General features: G+C 43.6%; 1 protein-coding gene across 8 annotated transcripts in view; it reads left to right on the plus strand.

Annotated features, from left to right (window-relative positions):
* NPAS2 (neuronal PAS domain protein 2) overlaps positions 1–23,215 on the plus strand; it is a 107,312-nt gene that overhangs the window by 58,048 nt on the left and 26,049 nt on the right. For 6 of the 8 annotated variants that reach the window (XM_072849704.1, XM_072849706.1, XM_072849712.1 and 3 more), the window contains 5 exons: positions 2,852–2,943; positions 6,235–6,324; positions 12,076–12,196; positions 13,210–13,323; positions 22,963–23,081. In XM_072849704.1, coding sequence (XP_072705805.1) covers positions 2,852–2,943; positions 6,235–6,324; positions 12,076–12,196; positions 13,210–13,323; positions 22,963–23,081 — 536 coding nt within the window. The remainder of the gene's footprint in view (positions 1–2,851; positions 2,944–6,234; positions 6,325–12,075; positions 12,197–13,209; positions 13,324–22,962; positions 23,082–23,215) is intronic. The other 2 variants (XM_072849705.1, XM_072849707.1) reach the window with 2 other exon arrangements.

Raw genomic sequence — 23,215 nt, forward strand, 5'->3', positions numbered from 1 at the left:
TGAGGCCAGAAGGAAGACTCCCTTCCTTGAAATTTGCAGTATTCTGAGCAGAAGAACAAAGCATTCGCCCCAGCTTCTCTGCAGGAAAATGCAGGGAAGCAATCTGTTCAGCCCCCCTGCTCCTCAGTGGACTGCATAAGACTCAATTTTCCACAGTGAGCCGAAAACTCAGACCAGAAAAGGCCCCAATTTTCGAAGCTGGTTTCAGCAAATTGCATCCACAGATAGCTGACATGCTTCACGTGGTTTGCACAAGCAGAAGCTACGTCACATTTCCACAGCATGCAGTTGCAATAGTAAAGTTTGGCCTCGAAAAGCCAGGAGTTTATTTTTTAAAATGCACACAGCAGTGACAGTTAAGTCCCCTAGCTATGTGCCCTCACAGAGGGCAGAGGAGATTTCCGACCCTGCTGATCTAGTCTGGTTGGTCTAGTTTCCAGTCGGTGAAAGGAATGTGCACTGCGGGCTCCCTGACACGTGGATATCCGCCAGCCGCAGACAATTGAAACGCTTCTCCCTTATAAATCAGGGCACTGGTTTAAAATGGGGCTCTCTTGCTTTGCCCCTGTGAGGAAGAGGCTTCAGCGGGTGACCGTGGGGAACGTCCCTGGTCCCACAAAGCAGAAAGGGCTCTCGTGAGCTGATGCACCACTCGCCTTCGCTCATCCAGCACCTCCTGTCCTCGCTCCCTGGAGAGTTCTGGGTGAAGTGGAAAAGACCATAAAACCTCTTATATGGTTAAAACATAATGGAATCGCAAATGTCAATCTTATTGAGGAAATAATTATAGTGGTTCTGTTGTTAGAGCACAGTTTCTCCTTAAATGAATTTTTGCCACAGACAAGATGATTTCATACAGGAGGGCACGACTAGGACATCTCAAAGTTTAATAATTGTATATACCTATTAAAAAATGACAGTAATAACATATCTTTTTTTTTTTTTTAGCTGCCCAAGGCAGAGTAAACGAGGATGCGAATATGCTCAATTATAAAGCCAAGCAAAGAACAATCACATGAGATTTGAATAAGTGTAGACAAGTGTAGCTGATAGCCCAAATAATTTACTCCAAAAGGCACTTCATTTCTGGAAGAACAACTAGGTAAAAGAAAGCTAACAGTCACAAATCCTTCCACAGCAATTGGGTCAAACTGTGACTGGTTTTTGTGCACTTGCTAAAAAAAAGCAAATGTTATCTATTTTTAAACTAGATTAGTAGTCACACAATATAATACAAAGCATCAGTGTTTAAAAATGCTGATTATCTTCAGCATACTTTGGATCTGGTTTATTCAGTCGTATTTCCCTTTCATTTAGTAGGCTAAACCAAGACTTTAGTTATAACAGAGGAGGAGGAGGTCAATTTTCAGGTTTTTTTGTTTCATAAACAGCCTCCTTCTTTCTAATCCAGAGAATCTCCCAAATCTCAAGTAATTCTTTGAACAGTTGCTGTTTCATGTATATCAGCTTTTCCAAGCTACAGATCTGCTCAAAGTACACCATATTTTGAGAGTGTATAATAAAAATGTGATTGGGGCTGATCTCTCTTTTCCTTACTCTGTTTTTGAAATCTCTGTATAAGACCATGGGGGCTGTGGAGAGCCACTGTGCTATCAGTGACAGCCCCCAGCAGTGCAGAAAGCAAGTCGAACAAGCTGGTAGAAGCAGACGTCTGCATCTCCACTAATAAAGCCTGAACGGAGGCTTTGATTTCTTTCTAGGTGACAATATGCACAGGCACTGGTATAAATTTACTGTCTTTAATATCATTTAGCCATTTGCATTTCTCTGGCCAGTTTGCCTATGTGCTCCGAATAGGGAGCCTTGGGTATTACATGCTCTGGAAGTGTTAATCAATAGGATTAATTAGCAGGCGGCACCGAAAGGAGAAGACAGGCTGTGCTCAGCATCCCCTCACTACTAGTGCTGAATGAGGGAGCACTTTTAGAAAAGCAGAGCGAGCAGTGAACAAAACCAGCACAAGTCTCTCTAGATTATTAGATCTGACCCCTATAACACTGTCTGACAAGTTTATTAATGCATTACTAGGGTAGAGCTAACATGGGTGGCTGGTTTTTGAAGGAAACAGCTCACAACGGTGCCTCCAGCCACCCCTGGTAACAGTGACAAAGCTGTGACTTGTTACCCCAGTGCGTCTGCACCCCTCCATGGAAAGCTGTCGGGGAGCAAGCGTCCTCAGGCTGCTGCTGGACCAGGACTGGCCAACACTGGGGCAAAACCCCCCTGGTGTCTCATGGGCTGACAGTGCAGGAGACCCTCCCCTCCAGGCAGGATATGGGATGAGACGCTGGTGCTCCAGTGCAAGGCTGGTGCGAACACTCATGTTTCACTTGCATTGAGGAGAACAGAGCAACAGCCCTGCTGTTTGGGGTCACGGCCCTTTGGGGCTCCTCTGAAGGAGACTTCTTGCTGCTCCCTATTTGGCACAGAAGCTGTAGGCTAAACCCTAGCTCTCTGGCATCCTAATTTTGAAGGTGTAAATTGGAAATATCAATTTGACACGTACGAAACCTTGCCTTGATTTTAATTTAATGCAAAGTGGTTTTATCTTTTGATCAATACTTAAGTAAGGCTGATGGAAGCCAATGGCTGTGTGAATACAGGCTCCCACTGAAGTCAGTTCAGGCTGAGCTGAGTAAAAAATGAGGAAGACATTTCAGGATCAGGCTCAGTTTAGGTCGTTATTGTCTCTGTATGCAAAACCCGTGCTTGAAAACTGCAATCTTTGAATATAAAGGTGATTTCTAACTTGTCATAGCAACTCATATATAGGCTTGCAAGATACAAGTTTTTTTGAATTTAAAAAAAATTGAATGTTTTATTTGTCTAGAAGTCTCGGCACAGACGGAGATTTCTGAAATTCAGCAGGACTGGAAGCCTTCATTTCTCAGCAACGAAGAATTCACCCAGCTGATGTTGGAGGTGAACATGCATATATACCTTTCCTAATTTTGTCTAGCAGTCGTGGAAATGCCCATGCATCTAGAATAAAATGTCATCTGCGGTTCCAAAAGAGGAGGTTTCAGGTACTGCTGTATTTGACTGTCAAGCAGAGCTGTCACTGGGGCAAGGGATTAGAGTCCCCACATGTTGCTTTTCACTCCCGACGGTGCCGTTGCACCATGCTGCCGCAGCCTGCAAAGCTGTGCAGGGACTCGCAAGAAATGCAATCCAGGGGAGAGAATCAAATCACAGGTTACATTTTATTTTTACAAAGAGAGGTGAGGAAAAGGGCACGCGGCAGTTTTTCTCCTGTTCTTGGAAGGTGTTATTATTACTTAATATTTATGCAAGACTAGCACCTAAAAACCAACAGTGTCATGTCCCTCTAGTGCTAGGTGCTGCACAAGCAGATAAAACCTGACAGCTCCTCTTGGTTTGATACAGTTAATACTTCCACTTTAATGATTTTCAAGGCCCTTATCAAACACTTTTTATTCTAACAGGAGCAGGGTTATTTTGCAATAATAGTTTTTAAATTACCTTTAAATTATACCATAGGTGCTTTTAATGCTAGCTGGGATTTGAAGGGAGGTGAGTCAATGGCATTTATGTAGGTTCGAGATGAAATGCAAATGATCTGCTAAAATGTATTTTTCTCTCAGTAACAGCTAGCACCTTCTTTAGCAAGGATCTTCTCCCGTACTAAACACATGGAGGTTGCATGGCCCTGCGGTGCCCTTTGAGAACAAGCTTTTCCTCCTCCCACAAATGACATGAACATGGGGCGTGATCCAGGCTCCAGCCGTGGGCAGGGAGGGATGCAGGGAGCAACCTGACCCACCAAGGGGTGGCATGAAGCTGTGGCATGCTGCTGGCCCCACGGGCTGGCGGTCCCTTGGCCATTCAGTTCTTTGTGATGAGACTCCCCTCGTTCAGTGTGAAGAGATGCTTTGCTCACGTTGCACCGACAACCCCCGATTCCCATCTCAGTGCACGGGAACTTAACGTATATAAGTCCTTCACTCTGCACTGAAATATTTCCCTTGGAGAGCAATAAATTGGCAGTTGTCTTGACTGGCTGGGCCTTTGTTGAGTCTACTTGTATGCCACACAATTTTAGATTAAAACAATTGCTTTTAGTTTCCCAGCTTATAAATCACCTTCTTGCTACTGTGATTTTCCATGCCCTTCAAGATAACATTGGGTATTGGGATGTCCTGTTGAGCCAGCTGTTCATCATTCTCTTCTTTTTTGCCTTTCTACTAATCTTATTTTATTAACATTTGGACAAGACTGCTTGAAGTTTTCCCCGTCTTGTTATTAAAAGATGGGAAGGGTTTTTTCAAGCACTGATTCAAAAGAATCGGAGCATAATTGACTTCGGTAATACATCAGCTTTCCTGAAAATGGCCTTTTCTTACCCCATTGAAAAGGCTGTAAACAAATTACATAGGAGTGGGTATCACTCTGTCCATCTAGGTTCTGTTTGTCCATCTAGGACTGTTGCAGTAGTGAAATCTTTGAAGAGGGATATGCCCTCTTCATGTTGGAAAGACCAGTTGCGAGTAAATAAAAATAGAATTATGTATGCATACATTAACTTGATTTTGCCACAAAATTCTGATGTGAGTCACTTTGTATAATTTGCATTGGATATGAAATAAAGACTTGATTTAAAAAAAAACCAACAACCTTCACCATAGTAACATGCACAATCCAGCTGCCTTGTAAAACCACTGCTCTCTTCTTCGGGTTAACAGCTATCACGCTTTTTAGAAAACAGCTTGAATGTTCTACGCTAAAGAAAAACATATTCTCTGCACTTAGATTAACAAAATTAAACTAACTATAGCAGCTGGAGGGTTTTCAGAGATGCTAAACACACACTCTTCTACTGGGGTATAAGTTATTGACCTGCTTTTCAAAGGATTGTAGCACCAGCAGATTCCCATTGACTTAAATAGTTGTGGGTGCTCAGCATTCTCTGGAAAAAGGAACATATGTTTGTGTCTTTATTCAAGGCTTTGTGTTTTCTTTTTTTTTAAAAAAAACAATTAGCATTTTCCAGTGTTCTCAGAATTCTTTCCCTTATTGAAGTCAGCAGGGGGGAAGGATGTGCTGCGGCTTACAGGATCAACTGCTAGTCTGGCTTGAAGGCATGCCTGGGTTTGCAGTAAGGTTTTGTAACGCTGTGTCACCATGATCAGGCTGTTTGCAGTACACCTGTCTCCTGACCAGGTATTGCCTCTGGAGTATAGTCAAACTCAGCTCTGATTCAGTCATGCTTGCAGTGCCCGTACTGCTCAAACACTGCAGGCAACACTGACTCCAGATCACCAGTGAACTGACAGGAAGGACCCAGACCTGCTCCACTTGGAGGCATTGGGAGCTTCACCAGTGACTCCTCAATTACAATGGGAAGGTTTTAATATAGTCTCTGAGCACCTACTGTTGACTCTTCATTTTTGGAGGGGTTCTGCTCAGAGTAGGTCAAATGTTGCTTTAGATCTGGAAATCTACCTAGATTTAACTTTGAACAAGATTTAGCTCAAAACTTTGCAGCTCAGACTAAAGAAAAAACTAATTTTGAAGGTGAAATTGCTCCTGTGCAGAGGATGGGGATAAGTCTGACATTCCCCTTCAGTCCTAGGAGTGAAGGGGCTTACTGCAAGGTGGGACCAAAGTGAGGAAGAAAGTCTGCAGAAGGGTGAATTTCTCTTGGAATAAGTAATCTAATACCATGACCTTTAAAATAAATCACTCAATTAAAACTCAGGCTAAGGATTATTTGATCATTTGCATTCCTTTTACTTACATGAAAGCCCAGTAATATACAACGTTACATTAATACAAACTGAGATTTATGGGGTTTGCAGAGAAGTACCATTTTGAGATAGGACCGCATCCTTTCATCGTCCTTTGATATTTACACAGAGCTCAAATGTTCATTTTAATAACTTCCAAGGGATCCAGTCTTAGTCATTTTGCATTATTAAAATGTGTGATTAATTTAAAAACTGAGACATGAAATGTTCCTGTGAGCCCTTTGTTGCTTCAATAGTAGGTTTTACTAGACTACAAAGAGTGTTGTAAAAGTTAAATCAGACTGTAAAATCAGAGAATTACTGTTCTGCAACTTGAGATAACATTCCTACAACTCGATAACAATATGGTGCTGAAGTCAAACTGTTTTGATCAACACGCGATGAGACACCCTGTTTACACTCCTTGCTCCTATTAAAGCACTCTCCACTTGTCTGTTTTCCTTAGGCATTAGATGGCTTCATTATAGCAGTAACCACAGGTGGAAGCATCATCTACGTGTCTGACAGCATTACACCTCTTCTAGGGCATTTACCGGTGAGTAATTCTGGCGTTGACTTTTCTACTACACACCGTAGGATCGGGCCCTGCATTTTTAGAAACAGACGTAAAAGGGTGGTGGTGGGGTGGTGTTTTCCTGAAAATGCAGTGAGGGGGTTTGTCCCTGCATTATGCTGGCCGCTGCTGTTGATCAGCTCTGCTCTCTCTCCATCTGATTCATAGCCTTCAGGTTTTTGTTGCTATGAGGCACTTCGGCTTGAATGGAAAAAGCTCTGCAGGAATACTCTGGCCAGGGGAGGGACAGGGTGACCTGCCTGATCTTTTCCATCTCTGACTTCTAAGCTAGCAGAGAATAGCACCATTGCCACTGGCAGCCTGATGAGGAGCTTGTTAAGGGCCTTATTCTGCTCCTGGGGAGGTGAAGGACAAAAACCCCATTCAATTCAGAGATAGCCAGGGGCTGCTGCTGAGCTGTCCCCACAGCTCAGCTGTGCTTTCCCAAGGAGAGCGCACCCCGCTCCCGGGAGGTGCTGATGGAGCCAATGCTCGGCACTTGGGTCTGGCACACAGGGCACGTTTTATCTGCGGGCTGCTGGGTCTTGCTGTGGGAGACACTCCTGCGTGTGCTGCCTTGGGCTGAAGGAGCAGGGGAGAGGGACTGCTCCGAACCCTGCTCCTGTTGCTAAGGCTGCTCTAGGAGAAACAGCACAATAATTAAGGATTAATCCTCACACTCATTTTAGTAGCTTGGTCTCAAATAAATACATGCCCAGGAGAAAAAAATAGCTGCCAAATCGTTATTGTACCACCCCCCACCCATGTTCTTAGGAAAATTACAATTCTTTTTCTCTTATTTACTTTTTCACCAAATACATGTAATGTTTTCCACCCAGACAAATATATTTCACACACACTATCTTGCTGTAATATGAACAAAAATTATTTTCTTCTGAGACAAAAGGAACTTGATGAAAGGTGGCAGCTCCTGGTAAATGCAAGAATATTGCTATGCAACAACAGATTGAACTGAATCTATCTATTTCAGTTTTCTTTAATCCTCAACAGTTGAGAAAACCAGTAGTTGACTGTTTTCTGGCATTTGCCTTTACTTCAAAGGCAGAGCGAGCCCTGTCCTGCATGCAGGCTGTTGGGTCTTCATACACTTACTGATTTCCATGGAATTTCTTTGACTTTCATGGTTTGGGGGTTTTATCACTATCCCTTCCAAATATTGATTCTTAGTGGAAACGGTAGGTCTGCTGTGGGAAAGTGTTATTCTTCAGGAAGACACATTTCAGACCCTGTGCCTAAAACCTTAAGCCCCAGCTGAACGTGGATGGTTTCAGGTTCATAATTCCTGAGATGGACCACCAGAGACTAAACTGTTTCTCCCTCCCAAAGTCATGCCTTGTCTGATAATCTTTGCCCAAAACAAGGACAAGGATGACCATTATTTTTTATTTGCAGTGAAGCAGCACACAGCAGCCCAAGCCAGGGACCAACCTGCTGGAGCTGGAAGTAGAGCAGGAGCTTCCCACAGACCTTCTCAGAGCAGATGGAGTGATAATGGTTAACAACTGCCCCACCAGCCCACGCTTGTGGAGTGACTGGGTGCATCCCACAGACCACAACTGAGCAAGCAATAAAGGCTTCTGCCTGCCCAAAGTGGGCAAATCGCTACGGCCATGGGCAGGGCCCCAGCTGAGTGTGCAGTTAGGTGCACACTGTGCATTTTGGTCCCATGCTGGCCTTTCCATATGTTTTTTAAGTTTTCAAACTGATCAGAGTGCTATCTGGAAAATCTGTGTGGCTTATTTTGTTTACCTCCAGGATCTATTTGTAAGCTAAATTCAGTCACTCTTTGAGGGACAAAATACCAATTCTTTCTCCTCTGTGACTGCAGGCAAAAAAATACTCTGCAAATCTTCTGCTTTGAGCATTGAAAGGAAAGCAAAACGGGGCAGAACACGGAGCAGGGCTCTCTGAGGGCCCCTATCAAGAAATCTGATGTATTTTCTTTCATTAAAATCATGAAAGACTCTGGTGCTGAGAACAAATATATCCAATTCTCTTTAATAAAGCCTCCCTAAGTTCCACGGAGCATTTTCAAACACAAACTTCCTCTGTTGTAATTCTAAATAGTCTACTCCTAGGGTTGGTTAATGTAAAGAGAGGTTTAGCTCACATGGTAAGATTGACTACAGTTGAAGTGAAGTGAACTCCTGGAAATATAGTCACAACTCATGGCGTTTGCCAGTCAGATGGTATGCTATGACCCCAAGACTATGCAGTCTCTGGAGGAGGGTCCTCCATGTCCCTTCTTGCCTGCTTTGCTGAGTGAAAGAGTTAAACACAGGTGGCAGCATGACTATTTCCAACCTACAGGACGAGATGCAACTTTCTCATGGATGTTGCCTGTCCACAGACTCCGGCAGAAGGTGCTGCACCTGCTCATGGACTGGGAGAGTAGTGTCCATCTCGCCCAGCTTTAGTCCCATAGCTGAGGGGTCTGTGCTCAGTGCCTGCCCATGTGAGGCTCCTTGAAGGTCAGCAGGGCAGCAGCTGTGCAAAGGCAGGAGGTCCCTGGCAGGGCTGAACTTCTCCTGGGGGAGCTCTTTCTCCTCAGGGACTCCCAGGTGAACCTCAGGCAGTTGCTCTGCTGTGTTGGGTGCTTTACTTAAATGTCAAGGTGGACAAATCCAGCATGTAGCACCTTACAGCATACAAAAGTTTTGCATGCTGTGTTGCTGTTACAGGGTAGCAATGCGCATCACTGGAGGATATACAGATTGATATAGGGGCCAAATCCCAGCCCACAAGCAGAGGTACTTGATTTTTTTTTGGTTACTGGGAAAGAAGCTTGTCTCATTTGCAGCCCTCCACATTCCCATTCCTGTAGTGACCGTGTTGCCTAGTTCCCCTGCTTTTTTTTCCTGCAACAGGAATAACTCATCATATTTCCTCCTCTTCCCCCCAAAAAGCGATGAAAAGGTGAAGAAGGAGCTCCATTTTGGAGTATAGCTGTTTTGTTGAAACTGCACAGATATTTAAGCTATACATCAAATGATTGCAGAACTTGGGGTGAATTTACTGTGTATTGTTTTTAGAACAGACCAGCATCCACGTATGCAAAGCTGTTCTTTCTTTCCCTGCCATAGTTATCAGGGGTAAATACTCATAAGTTTCTGTTAGCGGGATCCACAGATTCCAAAGTGCAGAGTAGATTCCAAGCTCAGCAGCATAAATATGCATTAACGTAGTTCATCTAACCACTCTACCCACAGTCACTGTAATTTATCTTTTATCCGCTTTGCCTGTTTCATTCAGCAATGCTTTGTGGCTGTGTCTGCCAGTGGAGCAGAACTGCCCGCTGCAGAATAATTAGAATAATTAGACAAAGCTGCAAACCATTCCCCTCCAACCGATACATTTTTGTCTGTGGTGATCAAATTTTCTCCATCTCTCTGGTCACCTTTTTCCCACGGCACCAGATGTCTGCTCTTTGGGTCTGGTGCAGAATTAGCTCTGAATAGCTTGCCTGGCATTTCCTACAGCTCCAGCGAGACTGTGGAATATTTGCTTCCTTCTCTCTGTTTGACCCGTTGATATATTCTTGATTGACATATTGATTCGTCTCGATATGTACAAGATCCAGAAATTCTGTTCCGTGCACTGCTTTACAGGTGTGCCTAACCTCTGCAGGAGGCAAGAGTTGTGAAACACAGTAAGAAGTAGATACCTTATCATTTTTTTCATACTCATTTAAAAAAAATTGGCATTTCCTTCCAGAAAATATGCAAACCAAACATTAAATTCTGGGTATGGTACATGATGGCAGCAAAAAATATAAATGCCAGGACTTGCAAATCAATGAATAGCTGGTGCTCAGGGCAGGAGGTTGCTCTGAGGGGTGTGTGGGACAAAAGTCTTGCAACTCCTACCATACACATAGTCACAGGCCTCTGCAGCTATCCCCTTAGGTGGAAACGACACTGCAAAATGGACAATAGGTTTTGAATCAGAGCTTGGTCACAATATGGAGACAAAAGGTGGTACATCCTCAGGTCACTGAAGAAGTAATAATGTGTTTGAGGAGCGGTGACAGCTCACATCTAGTCCTCCTGCAGCTACTGCTGCATGGATGGGAGATTAATTAACCCCCATGAGACTTATGTGAAACTGGTGGATAAGTATCATTATCTAACATTTACAGGTAGAAAAGGAATGAGAAGGAAAAATTACTTTTCTGAATTGTACCATAAGCCTTGAACAGAAACTGCACCACTGCAGTTTCCTGTCAGGTGCTCCTTCTTCATATGCCCAAAATTACATGAACAATGTACTATATTTTGTGTAAATATAAATACAATGTTTATATACATATATATATAAAAACTGAATTACACGCAGTATTAGTCAGATGCATATTAATAAAGTATATACTAAAGTCACAAAAATAATTTTCAAGTATTCGTCACAAAAGGAATATTCAAGTAATGAGCACATGTAATACTTACAATTGAATAATCTAAAGTAATATATTATCACATCAAGATAAGTGTATAAAGCATAGCACTCCGATTTTCAAAGTATACTCAATGCATTTCACTGCTCTAAACAGGAATTCCACACAGAACAGCAGGCATGGGTGGAAAGCAGAGGGAAACCAAAGCGTAATCTTAAGTAAATACATAAATAAATGATGATGATTAATAACTTGTGAGTCTCATACAGGGCTAACACATTTTCAACACGACTATACAGTCTGATAGCAGCTGCTCTGACGACACATGAAGCTGTGTCAGTGTGCCAGCTCAGCCCAAGGTAGTCTCAAGTGGGATGGATGTAAGTCAATGCCATTAAGGGTCGCTTTATCTCAGGACTTCCTCTCAGATACGCTCTTCTAGCGTTAGGTTAGTCACCATGCTGAACACAGTGAGACCTTCCTCTTGGCAACCCTGTGACAGACTCTTCTCTTCTCCACCCTGGCCTTTTGCATGAATCCATCTCCTCTTTCCATTCCCAAATCTCAGTACCTAGATTTTGGATGGATTTCAGGTTCATGCCAGCTGACCGTGGGGCTGCAGACACCCCGGCATTCAGCCCATGGCTGGCCAGAGGTCTTGTGCCAGTGGCACCATGAAGGAGGTCCCCCCCTCCCTGGGGACTAACTACTGCTGATGCAAAGCGATGTCCAAAGTGGGGAGTCCCCTTCTCCCTGCTCCCACTTGCCAGGATGCAGGAAGTGGGGAGCAATGGCTGCCACCCTGACGGCACTTCCCAGGAGCTGAGGGGGTCCCTCCAGGGAGGGGCTGGATCTGGGACTGACCCGGCTCTTGGGTCCGGTGGCTCAGGGTGACTCCCAGCCCCTGTCGGGTGCTCCTGCTAGTTGGGGTTTGCCAAGGAGAGAGCAAGCTGCAATGACCCACAACAGCCCCGTGCATGGAGCTGGCAAGCAGTATGGGGAGCCAGGCATCCATTTTCCACCTCACTTCCAGGTCCCGTCATTTAATTGTATGGACATACCCAATGCATCTGACGGTCTCTGAGGAATGTTAGAGGAGCATCGCTGAGTGCTGAGAATTAAGCTGAGAGCCGGCCCACGGATAAGCGGCCACTCAGTTTGCCCAGCAGTTTCCCCCTGGTTTAGGCTTTGTCAGGAGTCCCTGGAAATCAGTGGGAAAGCTCCTGTCGACTGCCACAGGCTTCGTATCTGCATTGCTGTGCATCTCTGTGAGCGTTGCTCGTTATATTTCTGTTTTTCTCAAAGGTTCTTTTTCTTTGCAGTGTGATGTCTTGGATCAGAACTTGTTAAATTTCCTCCCAGAACAAGAACATTCAGAAATTTATAAGATGTTATCTTCTTGTATGCTTATGACAGATTCTGCCTCATCGGATTACCTAAAAAGTAAGTTTTATTTTATCTTTCCCAGTAAGTGAAAAAGCATGGGCAGGATAAAAATTTTCTCTCATAAAGAGTTTTTTATGTGATGTGCAATACACAACTTAGGTTCATAGACTTTTAAAAAGATCTTGCCACCTGGAATGACCCTTTGGTACTATTTTTAAATGAAACTCATTGCTTTTATTTTACTAGGCTAAGACTACTTGCAGTTATGTTAATTATTAAATATCGTATCTTTTGAGACAGCTAAGGAAAATAGGTTAGCCGATGGAAACTGAGAGTTCGCTGAGACAAATCACATCTTAATTGATATTTCAGCCTGTTCAAGTAAGATGCTGTTCAGAGATATGTTAATGACGCACACCTTTGGTTTGCATTAGAGTTGAAAAGTATCTGTAAAATCATTGCAATTCTTTTTCAAATTGAATTTTGTTTTTCGTAAAAACCCTTTTACTTGCCTCACCCTTATTCACTCTAGGAGGTAAGGCATAGGAAACCAGAAAACACATGATGTAAGATGTACAGCTGCTTAATCTACTGTATATACAAAACCTGCAGCTGATAGCTAATATGCCAAAGTTAATTTAACAGATATTTTGAGGTAATTAGGCATAGTTTTCCAACACAAGATGTAGAACAGCTGTGAGTCATGGCCAGCCTAAACAGGAGAAAAAAGCTATAAATGAAGGATCTAGTTCTCTCGTTGGCTACACTGACGCTATGGCAGTGTCACTCCTGTGACGAAGGTGGTGTAAGAGAAGGGCGAGTTAGACTCAAAGGCTGTCCCGAGCTGCAGGCAGACCTGTGCCCAGCGCTGAACAACCTGCATCCCTGCAAGGCGCTTCCTTGCAGAGGCTCTGATCCTGCAAGGTATAGCACATCGGTGTGTAAGACTCTGAGTGGTAACAAGCTGCTCTCGTGCTGCCAGTTGCAAGATTGGGGTTGGAAGACACCGTTGGTTGTGTTTAGCTTAAATAGTATGTTTATTTCTTCTTCTTCTTCTTTTAACAATCCAGCTGACAATGAACTAGAGTTTTATTGTCATCTTCTGAGAGGAAGTTTGAACCCAAAGGAATTTCCAACATATGAATACATAAAATTTGTAGGAAATTTTCGGTCTTACAGCAATGGTAAGCTCTAATTGTTGTATAAATGTTACTTTAGCTGTGTAAAATAAAATATAAGTATTGCTCCATTGAACAAGACAGGCTTTTAACTGAAAGGGCTATTTTTAACATTATGGGGTAAATTTTGCTTCACATGGATCTTGCAGCTGATTTGCAAAAGCTGGAGGAATACCTATGAAGAGTGAAATTGGGTTAGTTGCTTATGTTACTGCCCTTCACTTGTTAGCAGTGATCCTGGACTCTGGGTAAGTTTGCAAATAATGACAGGTTCAGAGAAGGGCTTGTTTGTGCTCACTAATACTGTGTGCTAAGACTGTACCTATTCGTTGAATAATAAGCTTGCTACCTTATCTGCTGGTTTACATTAAACACAAATTCTGTGCCAATCTTCCAAATCTGCCTTCTCACTGTTCTCCAGAAAATTTTGGGCAAAGGCGGCAGGGCCAGGGACTTGAGTGCCTGCACCCACCGCCCCACACTGCAGTGAGGGGTCCCCTGCTGCTGGCATCGGAGTGGCTGAGGACGCTTCCACCCGCCTCCCTCTCCAGCTGCCATTTTGCATTCCTCTCCAGCACTGCAGAACTCAATACTGTCCAAAAAAAAAGGAAAGAAATACAGTCAGCATAGTCACTAATGCACCACAGTCAGTCTAGGGAAACCATCTTTCAAGGGATGAAGAGCAGACTTCCACCTCTCCCGTTCCCTAACAAACAGATTGCTGCACGGCCATTAGTGTCAGAAATGAAATACTCTTTTATTACTTTCCCTTCTCCTGCCTGCCCAAGTTTGCTTTAGTTACTTGCCTGATTGAACTCCAGAGTGGCATTTCCAAAGTTGCTGGTATTGTTCCAAATAGGTCATCCTCAGCAAAAAATTCCCCACCGTGCTTTCCAAAAACCACATGCCACACTGCAAAAAAAAAAGTCCCTGTCCCCGTTTAATTTTCTGCTCTTGCTCCACATGACTAGAATAGAAACCTACGTGCAGGATGGAGATATGTATTTCTTGTTTGGTGCCATCTGATTCGAGGCTTTATTTGTATTAAAAATGTAACTGCCTGTATGCTTTCTAGTTTGAATGAAGCGAAATGCGGCTGCCTGACAGACGTGCGCACCAAGCTGTTCTGTTTTCTAGAGCAAAAACCGGATTTCAGGTGCTGACTCATAACGATACATTTCTACCAGGGGAATTTCTGATCCATTTTCTTCAAGGATTTTCAGCCTTTTATTTTGGCGTGACCTTAATATTGCCCTCTTACCCGTTAGGATTTCATATCCCAGCATTTGTATCAGTGGCTATTTCTCAGAAGAAAGATAAAACTTGCATTACAGATATCTTCCCTAGCTTAATGCATATAAACTAAATGGGAACATATTGATTTCAGAAGACACCAAATCATTTTCCAAAGATCTCAGCTTATAGCTTTCAAATAGGACACATGCTTTCTGCTTCAATATTTTTATTTTTTTTTTCTTTGTGCCACCTTCTTCTAAATCTTCCACTTTATTTTGTCTCTTTCAATTTCTTCCCTGCTGCAGTCTGACCCTCTGGTGGATAGGGAGGGGACAGCCCTTGCCCCCGCTCTGTGAGATGGTGCCTCCTGGCCCCCTTCCCCTCTCCCTATTACAGGACAGCAGCTTGCCCATCTTGACTAGTTTCCTTGCTTCAGTGCAGAGCCTGGTGGAAATACTGGCTTCACCAGTGCAAGATGCAAGCATCCCCAGCACTGCTCCCCCTTGGCTGTGGATCACCCCCATGGCCCCCCCTGCCCGCCCGCCCTCCACCAGCCTGGCTCCTAATCCAGCCACAAAACCACCTCCCAGCAAAGGTGGAAGCAAGTGCACTGGACTTGCACTGTAGCAGCTGCAAACTCTTTGCTTGGGAGCTGATAACCTTGGGCCAAGGACAGAGCAAGCAGCCGGAGGAGGGTGCAAACCTCTGAAGCGGCTGTTGTTAGCTCCACCGGGCTTCTTGCGTCAGCCGGCTGCACCCTGAGCAAGGCAAGGGGGACATCAGTTCAAGCAAGCACCGTATGAACACAGCTTTCCAGCCCCAGGGCTGGGGGCAAGCAGCTGTGCGTCGGCACAGGGAATTGCAGCACGGACACCTTTGAGCACCTGATGGGCGCAGTGGTGGGCTGGGTTCCCGCCTCTGCTTGGCCCACCACGCTCCAGGGCACCCCGTCATCGGGCACCGTTCCCCCAGCCCATGCACCCCGGGGCTCTCACCTGCCAGACCGGCCTGTAATTGCTCTCTTTTTCCTCCCATTAAATAAATACCTGTTGTCCAGCCAGCCCCCTTCCAGGTATGAGGCCAAGTGGGCAAGAAAGACAGTGGTGGGAAGGGTGGCAGAGAGGAGACGTATCACTCACAGGGCAGCGCTCATCCTACGTGCGTAGGATCAGCTGGCCCCAAATCCTGCTTTTCGGAGGTGTTTGTGGAGGAAGGAGGCTAAGCTAAAGATAAGAAAAGAGTTAGCTGAGCATACTGTGGGGGGAGAAAGACAGAAATTGCAAATTAAGCTTAATTAGCAGGAGACGTTCCTTATGAATGCATTCAAGAATGCTTTTCCCTGTAGCTTTTCACAGCAGTAGAAGTGTGAGCATGTTTTTACACATGGGAGACTGATACAGGATGTTCTTCTCTAAATACAAATCTCTGCCGTTCCTTTTTAGCTGCCCAACGCCAAAGCCTACCTTTGTTCCCAACAGTTTGCTGAGCATACTCTGAGTCCACCCTGCCTGCACATTCCTGCCAAACGGATGCCAGAGCCCCTGCATCTGGGGAGGATTTTTTATCCCTGGGCAGGCTGTATCCCATCAGGATCCCATCAGGATACTTAACTATTCCATTCTCATTCATGTAGGGTCATGGCAGTGACAGTCCTAACGAATCTTTCACCTTTCCCTCTCACTTAACCTTGCTCGTTGCTTATATAATGGCAGTGCTTGGGGGAAGGGGGTCATGTGTGCTGGGGTCCCAGTGACCTTACCCCCCTCCCTCCTCCCTCGTACCTTCTCCGTTAATCGCATCGTGACTTATGGCTGAGAGCATCATATACGGATGGGTTTGAATGGATTAATTTGAAGGACTGAGGCTTAGAAAGCCAGTTAGGGGCTTAGCTGCTCTCCCTAACTTTAGTGGGAGCTCTGGGGCTTTAAAGGCTGTTGTACTATAACACTGAGATGCCAAAGGGAATTTTTTTTCTGCTAAAGCAGAACAAATACCTGATATCTACCAAGGTGACTTGTCACCAGCATTGCTGTCAGGAAGCCAGATCACCCACAACCTACATCGAACCCATGCTACTCCCCTAGAGGAGCAGTCACTGGCACCTTTCCCCATCCCAGAAGGGGCAGGGAGATGCATGTGCAACCCCCACAAATTGCCCAGGAAAGTTCACATAGCTCACGGCATGTGTTCAGTCTTTCAGAAGATCACTGTCCCTAGAGTTCCTGGGCTCAGCTATAGCTGGAGGCTAGAGAAGCTGCACAGCCCAGTGCCAGGGTTAGCAGGAGGGCCCATGCTTGGGCTGGTCCTGGGGATGGTGTGCAGGAGACCATACTCTGTAACCTCTGATGCAAGGACATTTCTGCAGCTGTATCTACACCAGGGATGTGACACGAGCCGCCTGCACATGAGTGAACCGCCCTCGAATTAGCTGTGCCCAAGCGAGAGTGGCCGACCAGCGAAATAGCAATGCGAGCTGTGCGGAGTGACTGCATGAGTCACTCGCTGTGCTAAATCAAATACAAGAGATTTGATTCTCCATTTGGGAGGATTATATAATCATCATTAATTAAGCTTCAATGAGAAAAGCAGGACTGTAACCTGACGTAAAGACTCAGTAGTCCCTTGAGAAGAGAGGAGGTGGCCCATGGGCCACTCAGAAGAGCAAAGTGGAGTTCCCTCTTTGCTTCTATGAAAAATGCCTACTTGCTCTCAGAGCAAAAGGGGTTTTTTTTAATTTGCAAATAGGAACTCTTTCCAATATTTTATATATTTCAGGTTCTGGCCCTGTAGTCCAGATTTTAACAAGAGAGATGAATATATGCAAACATCTGAGGGAGCCGAATGCCATCACTGTACCTGTTGACCAGTAGTACCTGATAAGTGGCAGAGTCACGTCAGCATCACCACTGAATAATGCAGTGGCTCCCACCCCATTTTGCCTGAGGGCTGAGAGGGGAGGCAAGTAATAAAGACAACCCTCAAAAAAATCCAAGGTGCTTAGCTCCCAGTATAAAATGTCAAATTAAGTGAGAATAAATTATTTTACAAAGCCGCTTAACAGCTCACTCTGATAAGAAAAGATAAGGTGGGCTGGATTTATCCCTCCTGTGAAAAGTGTTTGTACGTTTGTAAACAGAAAAAGATCTCTCATAATTATATAACCAAATATTGGCTTTGGTATCCTATTTCTGAGGTGACATACTTGCTTAAAAATGCCTGAAAGGGACAAAGCCAGACTCCCGCCTCTCAAAGTGTTCACCAATATAAAAAATGACCACCAGCATCTTTAAAATGGCAGATCCGTCCTTTCATCCAAAATGCCTCAAGTTTTCCTCTTAAAGGAGGAGATAACCGTTATGTGAAAGGAGTTCCTGAGCAAGTAATATAATTAAATATTATAGTGGAATTTAAAGTTGTGCATTTTTGTTCCCAATTACATGGAAACTCAGGAAGTATCTGGTTACTGGATGCTAATAATAGCAGATACTCTACTGTTAGCTGATATATCTCTTAGAGATAAGAATAACCATCAAGAAAATGATTACGCTGGGGAGAAAAAAAAATATTTTCACTCCCAGAACAATTAATTCAATCTGAATTCCTTTTTAAAAGAAATAAACAGATTTATACAGAAGATACATTGATCTTGAGCCTCCATAAGCATATGCAGAAACATCTGATAACAAGAATAACTCAAACTGAAATGAATATTTTGATCAGAACCGACAGCCGCATATTATTATTTACTATTAACAATATTGTAGAAGCTGCAGCTAGCAATCTGCAGTGCTTATGCCGGGCTCTCTATGGGCACTTAAGAAAAAAGGCACCATTCCTGTCCTAAAGAATTTACTTGGGATTCATATCAACAGAAGATGGCGAGGGGAGAAACAGGAGGAGGAAAGAGGAGAGAGGAGATCAAAGTAGACAAGTGACGTACGGACTTGGTCACTGTTACTCATCTGAAGCTACTGAGTGCAGTCTGGCTTGCCACTAGCCCTTTAGATTTCTTCATTATATATATTAATTGCCGAATATTCTGTTTATCTGTGGTCTGAATTTATTTATATGAAACAATCTTGATTTTATTCTGGTCTGTTTGGCTTGTATTTTTTGAAATCACTGTTCAGTTTGTTTGACAGTCACTAAGACTGGTTCTTTAAACATTAACATCTACTGACAAAATAGGAAGGAGGGATTTCTTCTTTCAAATGGCATAAATGAGAGGTTTGCTGTTATAGGAAGAATATGTTTTAAACATCCTAAGTTAAAACAAGATGACCGAGCAACTGACTGCTGTACTATCATTAACTGAATAATGTGGCATCTGTGTTTTTTTACACGTTTTCATTCATTTCACATGGCGTGATTTGTATCCCTAAGGATAAAAATCTTTTTGTCTATGGTAGTTAAGGGCTTGGTTCCTTATATATATTTTTATATATATATGTATATATACACACACGTCCAGCTCTGGAGCCCTCGGCACAGGAAAGACATGGAGCTGTTGGAGCGGGTCCAGAGGAGGGCCACAAAGATGATCACAGGGCTGGAACACCTCTCCTATGAGGACAGGCTGAGAGTTGGGGTTGTTCAGCCTGGAGAAGAGAAGGCTGCAGGGAGACCTTACTGCAGCCTTCCAGTACTTAAAGGGGGCCTATAGGAAAGACAGGGACAGACTTTTAGCAGGGCCTGTTGCGATAGGACAAGGGGTAATGGTTTTAAACTAAAAGAGGGTAGATTTACAGTAGATATAAGGAAGAAATTTTTTACAATGAGGGTGGTGAAACACTGGAACAGGTTGCCCAGAGAGGTGGTAGATGCCCCATACCTGGAAACATTCAAGGCCAGGCTGGACGGGGCTTTGAGCAACCTGATCTAGTTGAAGATGTCCCTGCTCATTGGAGGGGGGTTGGACTAGGTGATCTTTAAAGGTCCCTTCCAACCCAAACTATTCTATTCTACTTATTTTTAACACCCTGTCCTTAGTGTCTTGGTCTTTTTTTAAAAACAAACAAACAAACAAACAACAACAACAAAAAAACCTGTATACAGGCAAATCAATTTCTTTCTACTTATATGATATTGGCAGGTAATTTAATACTTCTTCTACAAAAGAATTTTGTGGTAGCTCTAGGAGCAGCAGGTCAGATAGGTAACCGCAAAAACTATTAAAATTCATGCTAAGGAGCATCAGCTAACTGATATATGAGACAACTGTTTCACCTTTCTGATTATGTATTTAGCTTTGTCATACAACCTTCTAATTCCCTACTCAGGGTATTTTGTCTAGATCATTTAATTGTGAAACACACATGCCCTCATCTACCTGAGCCCACCTGTTTATAGCCAGCTTAACATTTTCATCAGGTGCCTTCTGACAAAAGCACTCCAAGACCTGTATTTGAATTATAAATGTTAATATCATCATAGCCTCAGACTTCATCCTATATTTTCCATTCCACTATTTTTCTGTGGCGCTCTCAGAAAGTTCGCTACTGAACTTTGCTACTTCAAGATGTTTTGTGTTTTTTTTAAAGAGACTTGGAGAATTATAAAGTATGATTTTGCAGAAGGCATGCTTAAAAGATTATACCAGGATTTATTTTTTTTTAATTCAGGTAATTATCTCTTTTTTTAACTACACTTTAAAATTTATCAACAAAAAAAGTTGAAATTTGCTGACCAGCTGCAAGAGCAGAGCAAAACAGGCCATGCAGATAGAGCTGTGGAAAGAGCAGATACTAATAAAATAAGTCAGGCAGCAAAGTAATTCAGAAACAAATGTGGGATTTTTTTCTTTCCGTTATTGCAGTTGTTATTTTCAGATCAAGATGTACATTTCAAGGTGGCGGCTACCTGCCTGCATCATCCAGGCTTTTAGTGCTTTGGGCTTTGTGAAGGGCAGCTGAGTATGGTGATGGCACAATACCTGTTCCAAGACTGGATGACTCTCAGCCAGGCCAGGTCTATCTCATCTCCTTGGACTTATTCATTCACTGCCGCTAGGTTCAACATTCCCAAATGTGATGAAATCCCAAATTTACTACATAGCTGTCCTATACGAAATTTATTACCCTTTTAGTATTGCGTTTACCTCTTGGAAATATAATCCTATTTTGTAAATGCCACATTCAGGGATGTATTCTGCTCTCTTCTGGGAATCTCTCAGGCTCATGGCTGTTTACATCAAACAGCTGACGTAAAAAAGCCATCCACTCTGTTTGGTGCAACTCGGTCTCGTAAAAAAGCCATCCACTCTGTTTGGTGCAACTCGGTCTCCACTCGGTCTCCACTTTCTTCTGCAACTGGTGTCATTTGCAAGCCCATGGGTTCACTAACTAGGTTAACTTATCATACCTGCACTTCGGAGGCCAAATGTGCTTATCTTATTTTTGTATCTTAACACCCAGCCTGCAAACATGTGCTACTGAACTTGGCTATTACAGAGAGAAACGGGCCCATTGACGTCAAATGTGGCAACATATTACGTTATAAGCTTGGAAGTAAGTTTTTACAGTGCCCTTAATGTGGGTTTATAGCAATACCATTAATTTTTAAACAGGACTGACTACAGAAATTGACAGACTTGCACAAAATAATCACATCAGAGAAGAAGCAGTAACTCTTTACTCAGGCTTCTCCTGTTTCCTGGAGCTCCTAACTCTTTCTTCTTTTTTTCCACCTCTTGTATTAATAATCCCACAGAAGCCCTCATATATGCACATAACCCCAGGAGCAGAACAGGAATACATATTCCTGGGAAGTCCCCAGAGCAAGTGTGCTTTGCTGGTGAAAGGAGGAGAATTTTGCCCATATCTTTTATCTTAATATCCATCCAGCCATGCCCTCCAGACTCAACTGCAAGAGAGGGCTGTAATCTCTGTGGATGTTCACATCTGCATTGCCTTCTCAGATAAGGAATCTTTCTTCCCCTTTTTGGCGCAATATATACTGTGCACACAGTGGCCTAAACCAGTTAATCACAGGTGTGAATTCTCCTGAGAGTACTTATTTTTCTGTCTCATATCCTGTTATCCTTGTTATCAGCTATGTATCATCATTCTAAGGCTTTGAATAGGTTGAACTGGGTTCCAAAAGCACTTGTGATAAGTTGAGACTTCTTCCATCTCCACAATTTATGCTAGTGAACTAAAGCCCAGTGCAGAAGCACACCAGAATAAAAATTGCTAGCTATCTCCTCCCAGATAGATACAAAACTCTTCATTTTCACAGGAATGGACATGGTTATCCTTGCTTTGTTCTGTGCAGAAGAGACAAATTGTAGCAAACTTCTTAAAGTTGGATATAGGGGCCTAATAGTAAGGAAAGATAGTTTCATATTAGCATTAATCCCTATTAGCATTAGATTAACTCATATTGGGGAGCTCTGGCTGCTAGATGGGACCTTCTCTGCCCCCATGGGAGATAGTCGGCTGGGCAGGGCAAGAGCCCATGGGGCCAGCCCAGCTCCCACTGCAGCTCAGCACACAGTTTTCTTTCGCTGCTGTGGGAGTGGGATTACCATCTCTAAACAGCTCAAATTTGGATGAAGAATTTGCATTATGTCATTCTAACATGGGACTGTGGGCTAGCTTAAGGCAACACATTCTTTTGGCAACACATCTCTGTGGCAGGAGGTGCTAGTGGGCCCTCAAAGCAACACAAGAGCCATGCGATCACAATAAAAGACACAGATAAAAAACCATACACAAAATCTGTAGCCACATCGCATCCAATTTTTCCTTCTGCCCAGTGTTTCAGAAGACAGCAGGCCATCTGCAGACTCACCAGAAATGCCCAGCTCTGGAAGCCAGTGCCATACACGGGGTCCTCTTTGCTCTTCTTTAAAACACGGAGAACTTGAGCACAATGGGGACGGTTCTCCTTAGATGCAGAAGGGGAAGGCACACTTCAGCAGCTGAGAATCACAAGCAGCCTCTTGCTAGCTTGATGAAGCCTAGCTGGCTGTGGGCCCCAGTGTTTTGCCACTGATGACTTGACGAACTCTCTTCAGCTACCTCCCTTGCCAATGCTTTTTTTCACTGCCTTGTGGAAGTCAGCGTGCTAGGCATGCTGCAACATATATTTTTTTTCTTGTGAGTGGTGAAAAAGAGCAATTGGATGCGTGGGGTTTCTTTCCAGAAAGCTGGTTTATGCTCTGTAATAAGGTTTGGCCTTATTTTTATCAGGATTAACCTATAAGATTCATGCTTGAAGTTAAGCTCTAATGTCTTTCTGCCTAACATGACTGACTTGGATTTAAATATATGCATATCAGCTTTAAAAGCTTTTAGAGCACTTCTCTGAATAAAATTAGTATTAGTATGCTTCAAGTGTGCAAAATATTCAGGGACAGCAAATCTTGTATGAGGCATGACTCTGGGTCCTGTTTTTTTCCCTACCTAGTGCCTAACTCCACTTGCAATGGCTTTGATGAGGCTGTCCCAAGGGCTTACAGAACATCCCCGGGAAAGCAGGTCTGCTTCGTTGCGACTGTTCGTTTGGCAACGCCTCAGTTTTTAAAGGTAAGTGTGTACCCTGGATCCCATTCATTTCAGAACTTCTCTAAACACTTTCAGACAGGGTGACATGCAAAGTTCTTAATTTTGCTAATTGAATGGATTACAGATATCACATTTCATGCACAAAAATCCAGTGA

The sequence above is a fragment of the Ciconia boyciana genome, chromosome 1 (assembly GCF_034638445.1).
Source record: "Ciconia boyciana chromosome 1, ASM3463844v1, whole genome shotgun sequence".
NCBI lineage: Eukaryota > Metazoa > Chordata > Aves > Ciconiiformes > Ciconiidae > Ciconia > Ciconia boyciana.